Here is a 15,799-nt window from a genome sequence, read left to right on the forward strand (position 1 = left end):
TACTTAAAAAACGCTGGGTACGGTTGAAACAACAGCCGGCGTAGCCAACATGCCACTGTCACTTTTACACTAATATGGAACAGTGATAGAGAGAGATGCTATGTTGGCTGGAATATTTGCGAAAACGGCAAACCACGAGTTTTATTTTCACTTTATTATTTAATATTAGGTCAGAAACATTTTAAGTATGATAAAAAAATATGATTTTTAAAGCGAAATTTTGTCTTTCTTTATCTTCTTTAGGTGCCCTTTCCTTTGTAAATTATTCATACCTTGTAATTATTTGAAACTTCGTGATAAAGTATTATTAGAATGTACACAAGCTGACGACATGTCTGGCCTAGTGGGTAGTGAACCTGCCTATGAAGCCGATGTTTCCGGGATCAAATACTGACCGGCTAACATGAGTTGCGTTCTCGCGCGCGAGTCCATACTTGAAGTCGCGCTAGATGTATGGAGTCGCGCATGAGAACGCATCACATGCCAGCAGGTCTGATAAGGGCATTTATTCGTGTGGGTTATCACGGACATTTGTTCCATTTGTTTTCTATGTATTTAAGTATTTATAAATATTTATTTATTATATAGGTATATATTGTTGTCTATTAAGTACCTACAACACAAGCCTTATTGAGCTTACCGTGGGACTTAGTCAATTTGTGTAAGAATGTCCTATAATATTTATTTATTATTTATTTCAATTGTTAACTTTTATATTGTCCACAGGGAAGACGCCCGTTTTCCGGAAAGTTTTCTATTTTAATCGTTTACTAACAAATTTAGCTTATCCTATATCATTGATACCTATACAGATTAATTTTACTGCCATAAACCGCTTATCTAATCAAAACAGTTATTTTATTCCTATTGTTCCACAATAAATGAAAGTTGGGCGACATTTATTGCGTCAAACTAAACGAACTCATTATCGCGCTATATTGGGTTAAAAACGATAATAGTTTTAATTAATTTTGCTCCTACATATTTATTTATACCAATTAACTCTGAATGGTGCACATTTGCGTCAGGTCCTTTGTTTAGGTTTAATTAAAAAAAAAAAACATTATACGGCTGCCACTACCCGCTACTTTGACACTGATATATTGGCTAACTAACTTTCTTTGCATCTCGCTCGTATATGTACGAGTAGATCATGTCATTCACGAAACACGTGCCTTGACTCGTAATTTCATGTTACTAAAAGTTAGATTTACACTGATAAGACAGTCATGGTTAGGGTGTCTTGTATTTGACTAATTCTTGAAACCAGCATCGCAATGGGGCTCAATAGTTACGTGTTTTTTTGTAGATTTCGGAAAAAATAATTTAAAAAATCTAGACACAGTTTTAGGGTTCTACCAGCCGATAAACAATGACATTAGGGACAATTTTCAAAAGGTACTAAGATATTGTATATGACAACCTTTTTCATAATTCGCGATGTTAATAAATAAAAAGAATGTAAATAAAAGAAAATTATATCATTTTTTATTTATATATTTCAATATAAACCTAACAGAGCTTCGAAATTTGAAAGCTCAAAATAATTAGGCGCAAAATAAACAATATGCTACATTTGTACTTATTTTCAGAATCGTTTTTTGAACACTATCTTATAGCTAGCAATATAATAATATAGCAAAAAGATGAAATGGTTTTTTAATTACTTAAAACAAAATTAAAATTTAGACAACAATATTATGTTTCATCCAAAAAACAGCTGGTAGAGCCCTCAAAATACATGTTAAAAAAATTATATTATGTTTTGTGTAATCTACAAAAAATTGCGCAACTTTTGAATCCTATTGGGTTCCTAAATCCAAATTTCGTGCTCAACAGGCCACCCGGTAAGGCTACCCTTAACTTACCCTTTTCAATGCCATGACAAATGTCATTGAACACTCATTCGTACGCCAAGCCATGTTTTTGTAAGAAAAGGCCAAACACAATCAAAACCCAAATGAATGATATTAAATCATTAAAAATCACCATTTAAAAGTTAATTCTAGCAGCCAACATAAGGAAATAACTCAAAATTAGCATCAGATTACTTTGCCAATCATGTGGATAAAATGCAACTTTCTCATCAGTTTTTAAGACTACTAGCTGGTGTGGTGAAAATTAATTTTAAGGTACTTATGTCCAGAAGAGATCAAATCCATAACAGTTTCAGAACAAGAAATGAAAATCAGAATCGAGCTCCTAATCTATTATGTGAAGTGTTCTTTCAGTTCATTGCGTTTATTAGATTCTCTTCAAAACTCTGTAGAGTATTTTGACTTATAGTCAAATTAGTTTCTTTTTGAACTGCCAAAATGATTTTCCATTATGGAATTTAAATAAAATACTAGTATAGCAAATTATGTCACAGCCGACCTACTTACTCTTTAATCGTATAGAACTCTATAGGGACGGTTTATAACATAGAAATTGTGTCTAAAAACTGCTGTCTACGTTTTTCTATTAATGCTCTGGTGCTGCATCTATTCAATGTATTTAATACAGTAAGCAACGTTTTCACTTAGGTATCTTACATGAACTCGTATGAACCCCGGAAAATGCGTTTGGTTTTGCTAGTCGCTATGAGGTGCTATTTTAAATTTACTCTGCCAGCGTTAACAGCCGGCTGTAAATCCTGAGTAAAGATTGTTTAATGGAGCCTTGAGAGCCTGTCTAATACCTTTTTCTACCTTAAGAGGATAGGTACACATAAAAAAGTGGTCTTCATTATTGAACCAAATAACTATTATATAATTTAAGCTTTGGCTTTTAGAACAAATAATTTAATTGCACGGATTTATGTAAAAAAATACCTAGTTAGTTTGATAAAAGTAGTAATATCAAACTCATATTGTTCTATATCAAAGTAATCTTTAGTCTTGTGAGACAGACAATTATCAGTAAGGATGCATTCATGGAGATATCGGAAACTTTAAATGTCTGAAGATAAATAACCCCTAACGAAAAATATGTAAATTGCTATATTTATGAAAATAAGTACACATATTTTAGCAAAATGCAGTATTTGACCGAATCGTTAGCGAAGGTCTACGTTTTGTCTCGGGAAATTTGCTTTCGTTTGTCCACTTGGCCGGTTTTTTATTTTTTAACTCCGTACCATGTTTGGACTTGGTACCACAACTGACATTCATATTTATTTTTCAAATCATAACTTCATAGTCTGAAAGGCCGAACTCTCCCGGCGTGATATCAGCGAGATCAAATTGGAGTTATATTTTTTCGAAATTTGAATTTTTCCACAGCTTTTAACTTTTTATCTGTACGGCGTACAGAATAAATATACAGACAAAAAATAATTGAATTTTTATTGTGTTTACACTCTAATAGACATTTTTGTCATAAAGTCAACTGTTAAAGCATTATTTAAAAAATAACAAATGGCCCTTCAAGTAAAGATGGCGGCTAAACGTTGTGACTACTCGAGGTCGAAAACTTACGAGTACATATACATATTTCATGACAAGCCTATTCTTATGCAATACAAATTGAAACATTTTCACCTCCACCTTTTGTAAGGCCTCTTTATTGTCCCTACAGGCCGCGTAGCTATTAGCCAACATGCAAATCGCTTACGCTCCGTAGCGATCGAAACGCAACTGTTACTGTCGCACTTATCTGGAAGAGTGATAGAGAGACACAAAGCGTTTCGTTGTCGTAGCGATAGCGATTGTCACCTAGCCTAGGCGCGCAGATTGGATTATAATGGATATACATATTTTATGTATGAGTTTTCATATGAATGTTTTGTGTTAACGACGGTTAGTGTACAATCGATACCAGAGACGCATTGGCATATATATAAGGCCGGGCTTTACGGGCACTAAGAATGGTCGTAGTTCAGTAGTGTCACTCACGAGTTCGAGCCAATTTTGCAGTCTAACGCAACTAGTTGCTAACTTGCTACCAATCGCTCGCATGATGCGAACATTGCGAACTCGTCGCGTTGTGGTGTTAGACTGTACGATTGGGTCGAATTCGTGTACGTGACATCGCTTTACTGGCCCCATTCTTATTGCCCGTAAGGCCACTCCTTAGCTACTCGTATATGTTAATGCAAAGACGTGTTTACATTTTTCGTTTTATCATGCACAGAAGCAAGGTGCAATAATTTTCAAATTAACTAGATATAGTTGCAAACTTAATATTTTTTTCATAATACAGTTTGCTATTCTTAATTGTTCTTATTCAAATAATGTCAAGAGACAAAAAAAAACTACATCATTATTAATTAGGCACCTATTCAGAATAAAACGAAATTATAACACCAAGTATGCTCTGCTCATCGATTTTTAGCATTCATGTTATTGATATTCACAATTAGTTGGCTTAACGAGGAGCCTAATTTGATTACACACCAAATGTGTTCTATCATTATGTTCATTGACGTGGTAATATTAAGCCGTAAGTGTCAGTGAGTAAGGCCTTCAGCACACGGAGCGTAAGCAGGAGCGTCGCGTCAGCGTATCGTAAAAACGCTACGATTACGAGACGCGTAGAGTTCAGTACCCCTAGTGTAAATTTGATCGACATCATAACGTGACGAACGCGTTTGCGTTAAGTCTCATTTTGTATAGGATTTTAGTTTCCAAAATGTCCCGCTTGGCGCGCTTTTTCTAAATCCAATACAAAATGAGACTAAACGCAAATACGTACGTCACGTTTCGAAATCGAATTTATTTACACTAGGGCTTTACTGGGCACCAAACGTCGCGTTAGCGTAATCGTGCTGTTATAAGTGAAATCCTATTAGTTGAAATCATGGCGTCACTGGCGTCAGATGTGACGACGACGGGCGTTACCCGGGACCGTCAACTTCGCTCTTCCGGCAATATGTCTCTATCTATCCCTCTTCACCGCACTGGGTTCATGTCGAATTCGTTTTCTGTGCAGGCGGCGGCCGTCTTTGGAACGGACTTCCCTACGGCATCAAAAATGCTCAAAATAAGTTTGCATTTAAAAAATCCTTACGGACTTTCTTTGCTAGCAGAATGAAAAAATAATAATGTATGGGTAAGCTCTATATGTTTTGTCGTTATTTATGTATATATTATAAGAAATATAAGTATGTATATTTATGTATGTATGTATTATGTATGTATGGTATGTTATTGTATTATATTTGGTTGTTGTTGTTAAAGTAGCACCGCCCACAATCTCTCTGCTTTGCCTAAAGGTTGACTGGTAGAGAATGTCTCATGGCATTAAGTCCGCCTTTTGTACTATAAGGTTTTCTTTTGTGCAATAAAGATTAAATAAATAAATAAATAAATCTTGAAATTGGAAAAAAAAAATTGGCTATTTCATACATTTTGGCTGTCTGACCTTGACAATATGACAGGATCAGACTATAGGGGACTCAATTTTTTTTCAAAATTTCGGGATTGGCACCATAGTAAAAGTTGCTCAGTATGACCTACTTATATATATTCAGCCCGTAAATTATTGCAGGTGACTAAATACACCCTTTATAAGTTAGGTTATTAGGGGTGGGGGGGATTGTTTTGTCAGTGAGGTAAAGTTACTTGGGTTTCCCTCGTGAAGCGGACCCGCTGTAACTTCTAGGTTCGTCTTGTCTTCTTTCTCACTAATTAAAGTCAGTCAGTGTCCACTCACAATAAAATAAAATGCATTAGGCACGAAGTCGGAAGATTTTGTTATTTTAACTTTTGAACCGGGCGTGCAATGTTAAAAAGAAATTCAGAAAATTATGCTTGAAAATAATTCAAATATGATCGATTGAGCCATTAATATTTTTTTTACTAAAAACTGATTTTCTTATTAAAACGACATAAGTGTCCCGAAGACACGCCCTTTTCCTATTTGTCCTTTACATATTATATGGAGACACGGAAGCCTCCATTATGCATAGTCCGACACTAATTTGGCCGGTTTTATTACTACCTAATTTTATAACAATAGGCTTAATCAAAAGGGTCTCGTGTCCAAAGTCGGCATTAAAGCTTAATGAAACAAATTAAGTTATTCAATTTACAGCGTATTTATTAAGAGGGAAGAATAGCTTACCGATCCTAACCCACGTATATTATTGACGATTTTTCAATTTCGGGAGAAGACGATTTCCACTAACTAAATCTTAACAAATCACTTTATTTTTGATGTCTATTGCTTAAGCATAATATATTCAACGCTTATAGGTAGGTGTCGCTTTAAAAAAAATACATCGATTTTATAAAACAAACTGCTTAATTCGACAAATTTTAATTACATTTTATACGTTTGTTTTATAAAAACGTTTTATTTTTTTAAGCGAAACCTATAAATCTAGAATATATTTTGCTGAACCCAACAACATCAAAATCAAAGTGATTCGTTAGGGTTAAGTTAGTGCAAACCGTTTTCTTCTGTAATGGAAATTTCATCAAAAATGTACGTACGTTCAGTTAGGGTCGCATGCTATTCTTCCCTCTTTAAGACTGGTAAAAATCAGTAAGTAATCTTATAGTCCAGTAACTTTGTCGCCTTTTGTAATGGGGGTCGTTTGCGTCAAATCCGGTATTTCTGATTTTTTGCAGACTTGTTTATGATGTTGGCTCAATTAATAAATTAATAATCCAAGTTTGTGATCTCAAACGCCGAACGCAACTTTGTCAAAAAACGATATACCTAACCGCGAAAATTTAGTTTTTTTTTTGTTTTTGATAGTACCTTCGTAGGGCGTTCTTAAAGTAGACAAAATTAGCTACAATACGAGACTATGTAGAATTGTCTCTGGAGACCTTATTAGGATTATTATTAGGACCTGGTGAGCCGACTCTTTTATAAACTTTGAAAGGTTTTATCTCGGAAACTACAGAGACTATCAAAAACTAGTCCTTTAGGGTTAAATGTAAAACATGAAATTTTTGCGGTTTTCTCGATTTTTGACAAAGTTGCGTTCGGCGCTCGAGGACACAGACATGGATTATTCATTGGGCCAACATCATAAACAAGTCTGCAAAAAATCAGAACTACCGAAATTAACACAAATGCTAAATGAACGAATGGATGAATGATGTTACTGTATTGTTATAAATATATAAAACTATTTACTAATTTCATATTCCGAAAATTATCCGACTTTGAGCATGAACGCCTGTTTCAAGAGAAATCAATAGTACCAAATTTTTTTGTAATCATTGCATAACTTACAGTATACACGTATATTTCTGATACGACCGCAGAATCAAAGGGTAGTTAGTTTAGGCTTTAATGGGCACACTTTTATAGGCTTTATAAAAAAATGACGACTTTTATTTTGCCATATAAAAATTCAGCAAACAATGTATCACTACTTTGTTTTAACTCAAAACGTCTCATTAATGACGCGACGTCATAACCGTTACAAGTGACCATGATGTACGAAATATATTTCCGCTCGAAAAAAAATTATTTATGCTCTGGTAGTAAAGGCTTAATTAAAAAAATCTTTCAGAATTGTTTATAGCACTAAAACCTACGTCTAGTTCAAGTTATATCAAAAACACACTGTATAAATCGCTTTAAAAAAATTGAATTATACAGTGAATTTATATGATCCTATAAATTTGTGTGAAGTGCACCGCACAAAATGCATATTCACATTGATTGGGCAAGTTGAGATGCATCTGTTGCTACCAATCATTTAGATGGGCTTTGTTACACACTGAGAGCTTCCGTGCTGTGATTGTTTGTTTTCGACAACCAGTAGGCCAAGGCAAACACTTGGGAAAGCTTAGCGGATGTTAACGGATGAGAATGATAATCCCTTGAGAGACGAAATTGGATATGGACAATTATTGGACAGCCTTGTGATATGGCACTATGCCACTAGCCGATGATTTATACTTTGATAAAAGCGCCGCCCCGTTCACATATCTTGTGCGGTTTTAGGCACAAGACAAGCTTTTCAGTGTCACAGCAAAATCTTCAGGGTAATTTATCTGACCCTATGCATCACCAGTATAAAGTCATGATACATGGCACAACACGGTTGAGGGCATAGACATATATATTACTTCCTAAAGACGAGCCTTACGAGCACTGCGAATGGGGCCAATACATGGGTGTCAAAATCGCATTTAGTAACATCCCTGCGCTCAGTCGCGTGGCGAATTGTGCAGTAGAAAGGCGTCACGTAATGCTATTCCCATTTTTTTAAATACCTACTTGTGTCGTGAAATTGAGTAAAAACTATTACAGAAAAATCAAATACACTTATGAGATTTATGATGATTTCATATCATCGGTAGATAATTTCAGATTATATTAAATTCTTGCTCAAAACAAATTTTAAGCGCTCTCGCCTCCAAAAAACGTGCCGAGCACGATAGCTCGAGGGAGATATTTATTAAAATACTTACATAAATATCATGTTTATTGGTTTGACGACCGGTCTGGCCTAGTGGCCTTGCCTATGAAGCTGATGGTCCTGTGTTTGAATCCCGGTAAGGGCTCTTATTTGTGAGATATTTGTTCCTGTGTCAATGATAACATTTATTCAATTGTCACTTACTAAGGTCTCCCTTTTTGGAGGCAAAAGTGCAGTCTAATGAATGTCTCTGACCAAAGAGAATTGATAATGTGTTAACTGGTATGATAAGTGGTTGACTGGTAGAGAATGCCTTTTGGCATTAAGTTCGTCATTTGTACATTTTTCTTTATGTGTGCAATAAAGTTTAAATAAATAAATAAATAAATAATATCTGTGCTCTGACCATCGGCCACGTAGTTTACGCAATATACAAAAGATGACGCTGTATTTTGCTTAACCAGAATGTTTGGTCGGAATTGTATGCATGGGCTTATCTACTAAGGATCTATGGCTGAGGGCATTTCGGCTATAGACGAGTTGCCATACCACGAGCCTGAAAAAGCATTCCAACAAAATGCATGAAAAGGCATTCCAACTAAGCTGTCAATTATGTGACACAACTTTTATAATAATTGCAATATGGCAGTCCGTCGATAGACGCAAACCTTGTACAAGATTTACGTATCCCACATCATCGCAATTTCGAAAATAGAGCTGTGTATACCCATTCAGCGCTAATCACGACACGTTGTCGTTTTTCCTCTACAAAGCATTTCCTCTACATACCGGGACACCCATATTATCGGCTACGTAGCGCTACGACCGGCGGTGAATGTGTTAAGAAAATCTAAACATATGTTTTTCATTAAACGTAAGTTTTACAACCCCTCTGGTGTTGTGGGTGTCTACATATAGGCGATGGTAATCGCTTAATTAATTCAAATAACATTTAGTTTCGACAAATGTAGTGCCAACGCGAAATCTACACATGAGAATTATGGTCCTGAGACTGAAATCAGGAAAAACAAAGATAGTACCACCTATTTACTGTATACCAGAAAAAGTGAGATAGGTACAAATATTGTTATCTTATCATGTTTAGTGTTTTATCTTGCGAATTTTATGTAAAAAAGGGATCCCTGGAATCCCATCAGAATAGGTGGACTAATCCCTTTCCACATAGAAATACCCACAATATAGCCAGTGACATTTAGTTTCGTTTAGAGTGTCTTTAGTTTTCTTTTCAGTTATTCGGTAGATACTTTTTTGCATACCTACAGTTTAGGTATGAGGTTAGCCACCGCTATCAAAACTTGACGAATGATTGTACTCCCTTGTATTCCCAACAAATAGTACCTTAACTCAATATATATTCATACAAATCTATTCTCGAGCTTTTTATGATATTTGACTTTGCAAGTATTTGCAAAAAAGTTAATAATTGTCGAGTTTCAATTTCATATTAAGAAAAGTTATAAGTACTCATACTGCATAAGTATAACCAACAAAATATTTGTAGAAACCTTTTTCATTTTCAATCGTATGCTAAGCTGAGCAGGAATATTCATGAAACTTACGAGTATTTTCAGTTATGAAGTCAACATGCAAAATAACGGACATGCAAGTCTACGTATATGGGAATCTTAAGTTCCAAATAAACAGGAAACACCGCCTATTTAACACTTTCAAGTAGCAAGGAACAAAACAAATGTATGATACTTAATCAATGAAAAGTTAATAAAAAAATATATTTTTGTTACAAGCTTTTTTGGCCGACTGTACTTTTCTTTCAACAGGCAACTAATACTCACCGAGACAATTCTAACAAACACAAACACCCGTGGACCCGGGTACGTCCTTAAACTACGTCCAAAAGAGAGGTAGGTATGGGCGTTGTGAACGCTCGCTTTGTGTGGTAGGGCACAGCACAGCGGATGTCATTCCAGATCTAGAGCAGTGCCCAACTGGGGAATTACCTCTACCTTACAGAAAACTGCAGCCAAATAACACTAGACCCTACTCATAGTGTTGTGTTCCTGTTGGTGAGTAAGGTTGCCCAGAGCTCAACGAGGGAGGGGGGGGGGGGTCGGCAACTCCTCTGGAGTTGCAGGCGTTCATTGGCTACGGAGACGTTTTATCACAGAGTTCCCATGGCCACCTCCTGTCTCCATCATCAGATCAGCTCGATGGTACCATAATATTGCATTGTCACCCGACTTACGTATGTATGCAAATTTTCAGCTTCATCGGAAACCGGGAAGTGGATCTTTAACTTGCAAGATTTGACCCGTACAAATATTCATTGCATGTTAAAGTTAAAAAATAAAAGCTTGTAAAATCATTCGGAGGCCAGACGTAATTGACCTTTTTACTAAAATAAACATGAAAAAAAACAAAAACATTCCAATTCAATGCAATGAAATGGAGGCAAAACGACAGCTATTACACACGGGACTAGGCAATTTGCATTTGAAATTGATTGTTACCAAATCAATTTGTATATTAAAAACTTAGCCTTGTAAAATACTGAAAATCGTAATTACCAAATTGAATTTCACTCTTGTACTTACAAGAGTGAAATTACCAATTTCAAAAGTGTTTTAAGCTAATTTTTACATCACAAACAAGTGTTAAAGTGTGAAGTCCTTTGCCTAGCATTTATTATCTCTACAGTAGACAACATAGAAAATTGCAAATAATAAATATTGCGAATTTGCGACGGTCTTGGGAAATAACGTTCTCTTAATTTTCTTTTAGATTTCATGTATCTCTACTGCAATATCTTATATTCACTAAGTTGCACAAATGTTAATGTTGTCGCTTACAAAACTTTTCAAAATAAAATGTTTGATTAAAGTAATTTTTTTATGGAACGAATCGTTGAAAATAAATTAAAACTAATGACATCTTTAACATATCGGCAGCCTTGGCGTATCTCACCTCAAGAGAATGTTGGTGTAGATAACTAATTATATTTAATATAATAGAAGCGAAAGTCATTCATAGATTGAATATTATTTATTTGTTACATTTGTAACTATTGTTAAGAACAACAGTGTCTGCTTCAAATTTCGCACAAAACTTTTCTTTGCAATGTAACAAAGAACCTACCTTCGGGCTATTGATATTTGAGTGGGTATCCGAAATTTCTTTGATGTTTTTGGAGATACATTTTCGTATTTGTTATCTGGGATACCCATTGAAAAGTATAAATAATGGAATAACGGAATTAAAATAAAATGTTAAAATTAAAACAAAAAAACACTTATAAAACAATCATCTATTGGCAAAAGTTGAAAAAGTTTCATTCAGTAAATTATATTTAACTAATTAAAAAAAAAAAGAAACTTCAAGCTTTTTAGCTGACTGTTTAGCATTTGAAAGATTATCGTATAAACAATGACATTGTTCTCTAATGTTTCAAGCTGCCGCTTATATCAATAACGACTATCTTCTATCTTCTCTAATTAAAAAGGTTGAAATTGCAAATTAATAATTACGCTTGGACATTGAAAGCCGCTCTCAGGAAAGACACCGACGTTGGATCCCGCTTTCAATAACAAAACGCCTTTCTTGATGTGTTAAGCTATAGTAATTTCAAACTTGTGAATTAAGTATATAACATGGGAGCTATTTGTATGCATTTTATATTACTTACTATCATACAAAAGAGAACAACGGTATTGTTCACAAGATAATCTCTCAACTGCTAAACGATGAGCTTAAAAAGTTTCATTTTTTTTTTCGTTATATTTCATTATATATCGTTGACCTGCATGCCACAGCAATACATAGGTATAATTTTAGTATAAAATAGCTACTGAATAGCCGCGGGACTTGACAAGTAGAATTTTAAACAGAATTATACTTTCAGAGGTATTGAATTGAGGTAAAACATTACCCCCGACCCAACCGCCGCGAGTGCTAAATCTTCCATCGCAACTTTCGCACGGTGTGCCATATCTTTTATTTCCTCCAAATTTCCGGGATTTTAATGAGAAAGAATCACAAATAGTAAATATGTAATATTGTTCTCTCCTACTGTTACACCAAGAATTTTGTAAATAAAAACGCTTTCTATGTAAACTTAGTTTTCCATACGGGGTCGTCCATAAATTGCAGTCATTTGTTGCAAGTAAATGACAAGTTTATAAAATATTCGTACAATAAGTATTTACTTGATAGATTTGAAAATTTCCTGAGCCATACTAACACCCTATATACCACGGGTTCTCCGACACATGCCGAGTAAAACCATATAATAATTATTATTAAAGTGCAGCTTAATATAAATGTTCCGAAAATGAATAGCTTTTACATATATATATATTAATATATAAACACATAGAATATCTAGAAACTTGGAAGTTTAATTGGCAAATTTATTAAAATTAATAGCAATATGTCCCTAATTGCTCAAAGGCGAAGCTTACTATGCTATCTCAGTCTCAATCTATTCATTAGCAAAACATAATAATAACAAATTGACCTAAATGTAAGTACTTACATATACAATATTGCTTGCATTAGACAATTTTTAAATGTGTCTGCGTCGCCCCTACACCAACCATTGTACATAGTACTCGTACGAGACATGAAAAGTGATTCGTGGGTACTCGTTAACTTTTCAAGTAAAAGGCACAGTCAGAGGAGCGCCGAAAACTAATCAAGTTACTTTAGTTGAACCTTCTTGTTTTTGAAACGGCAACAATCGTTCCAAGCAAGAGTTTGAACAACGCTAGAGAGAGGCCCTTCCGAAAGTTTATAACGAGAAAACGGTCCTAAATATACCCTACCTATACCTACACATACACGTACAGTAGTGAGCAATATTATAGTAGTTTATTTATACTTAAGCAACTTAAGTAAATAATTTTTAAAAATAGCTCGTACCTATAGACAGTCACGGTTTGTCGTGGGCAGCACTAAAATCAGAGCCCCAAGTAAGCAAAAAAACTAATAAGAAGGCGGGCAAAAACCAACAACAACGAGAATCATTGTCGAATACTGGGTGATTTTAGGGTCGTGATCCCGAATGTCAAAAACGCATTATGATGGTCATACTGAATAAGCTTTCCCATGGGACCGATATAAAAAATCGTGAAAAAATATACCCCTGGGCCCATACTTTTTGTATACTTCGGGCCTCAAGGTGACCATTAGATTTTATTTCGCGATTTTGTGGTTAGTTCCATGGGGAAATTTGTTTAGTATGACCATCTTATCTTAATACATTTTTGATATTCAGCATCACGATCCAAATTGTGATTACTCAATAGAAAAGTGTCAGTAACAGGTCGCATGCGTATTGTTTACCAAATTAATAGAAAAAATATACGGTATTTGCACACGTGTGTCCCATATGACAGCATGTATCAACATCTACGTAGCAATCGCGTCGGCCTTGGCGTTATTCCGAGACTTATCAACTCACCAAAATATTTACCATTTCTTAAAGCGTAGCCGACGCAGCAAATGTTTCATTTCAACCCGTTTTATTAATTTGTTTGAGTTTGATCCCGTTTGGCGATGTTAATTAATCTTGATAAAAGCTAATACTACTCGACTGCTAATTGTACGCCTAGTTAACTTCCATTTACTTACGAATATATATTTTTTTAAATCGTATCTTTAATAATTCACATAATTAACCTATCAAGTAATAAAAAACACTGGTTCATAGTTTTCGTTTCATTTATCAATTAACAGTTATAATTTTGGTTTCAGATGTGATGACGACAAGTTATATCGCATGGACCGAAATGCTTTCATCGTCACACCCTCGATGACACGGCGTGACGGCTGGCAACCGGACATCCAACATGGCGAACGTCACAGACGCATTTTGTGTACCAGGCGCCACAAACTTTAACAAGGCTTATAGCCGGTTACACGGCTACATTGCTTTGGTCATCTGCGTTGTCGGATCGGCCACGAACTCTATCAACATTGCAGTACTCAGTCGCCGCGAGATGACCAGCTCCACTAACTCCATCCTCACCGGCCTCGCCTTTGCAGATCTATTGGTCATGCTCGAATACATACCTTACGTGATACACATGAATATCAAAATTGGCCCCCAAATCAATCAGAATACCTACACGTGGGCAGTTTTTGTCTATTTCCATTCCATCTTCAGTCAGACTTTCCACACAATATCGATCTGGTTAACAGTTACGCTTGCAGTGTGGAGGTATGTGGCTATCGCTTACCCTCAAAAGAACCGGACTTGGTGTAGCAAGAAAAATACTACAACAGCTATAGTGAGCGCGTATGTGATTTGCCCATTTCTTTGTCTTCCTATTTATTTCGCAATGAATATAGTGCCAAGTGAAGTGACGCAACACAACAATTCCGAGTTCGCAGAGGACTTGGCTCTGCCAGAAAATCGGACCGTTTACGTGTTAGAAATGTCTAAGAACGTAGAATTCGTTACAGCCGTTATGTGGATATACAGTGTAATATTAAAACTCGTACCTAGTATAGCGTTGTCAATTCTAAGTTTGTGTCTAATTTCAAAATTGACTATCACGGAAAGAAGACGGCAGATACTTTTGAAACGTTCAACTGTGGGACCAAACGAGGTATGTAATTGTTTCTTATAATATAAACATCTCAAACTTAACTTTAAGGTTTAAATAAACTGTCTGTCAAAACTAACAGCTATATAAATACACATCTGTGGTGTAGGCAGGTTTGTTTATTTTATAACTAACCTATCTGACATGCTGTATAAACCAAAAACTAACCATAACAAAACTAAATGAATCAGAAACATTAATTAAATTCCACGAAGACAAAGTACTGCCATGATGTAATGAAGCTTCTTCCAAAGAACACGTTAATAAAATAATAAATAATAAAGACATTAAAGCTCTCCAAAGGGCCTCTACTTGTTGGATCTATATCCCTACGCATGCCTAGCAAAAGGCCGGGATTTATAGGCCCGTGAAATCCAAAATAAATAATAATTTATTTGCTTAAGACCATCGAGGATCATTGTGCTATCCCTCTCGCGTCCAATGACGGCCTCTATGACAGTTCAATTTTATATGGAGAAGCTGTCACGTAAAATGTTTGTAGCCATTTCAGCCTTGTCTCCAAAGCTGAGCACATTAATTTATTTAAAAAGGTAAGATTTACGCAATAAATATATCGCAATAGGTATGATGAAAAATTACTCTGAAATATATATATTTTTAATTGGGCCCAACCAAAGGACACTGGAAGGAACTATCATAAGGACCATCATTCGATGCGAGTAGTATAGTAAATAGTTTTATGCTAGAGTTAAAACTATACATAATTAATTATTAATTATACTTATTAACCTTAAGGCGAAGGGTAGGGCAAGCTCTTTCCATACAAACTTTGTGCGCGTTTTTATTCGTTTGTGTTTGCGCTACAGTTCTATTTTTGGTAAATATGCTTATTTTTCTGTTGCTAGGGCTTGATGTATTTTTTTTAATTACTATTTTTTTTGTATTT

At 35.2% G+C, this 15,799-nt stretch overlaps 1 protein-coding gene across 2 annotated transcripts in view; it reads left to right on the forward strand.

Moving 5' to 3' along the window:
* Positions 1-15,799, forward strand: part of LOC133521432 (G-protein coupled receptor dmsr-1-like) — an 87,683-nt gene that overhangs the window by 46,408 nt on the left and 25,476 nt on the right. For both annotated transcript variants that reach the window (XM_061856392.1, XM_061856391.1), the window contains exon 2: positions 14,039-14,895. In XM_061856392.1, the coding sequence (XP_061712376.1) occupies positions 14,134-14,895 (762 nt within the window). In that variant the 5' untranslated portion in view covers positions 14,039-14,133. The remainder of the gene's footprint in view (positions 1-14,038; positions 14,896-15,799) is intronic.

The sequence above is a fragment of the Cydia pomonella genome, chromosome 9 (assembly GCF_033807575.1).
Source record: "Cydia pomonella isolate Wapato2018A chromosome 9, ilCydPomo1, whole genome shotgun sequence".
In the NCBI taxonomy this organism is placed as follows: Eukaryota; Metazoa; Arthropoda; class Insecta; order Lepidoptera; family Tortricidae; genus Cydia; species Cydia pomonella.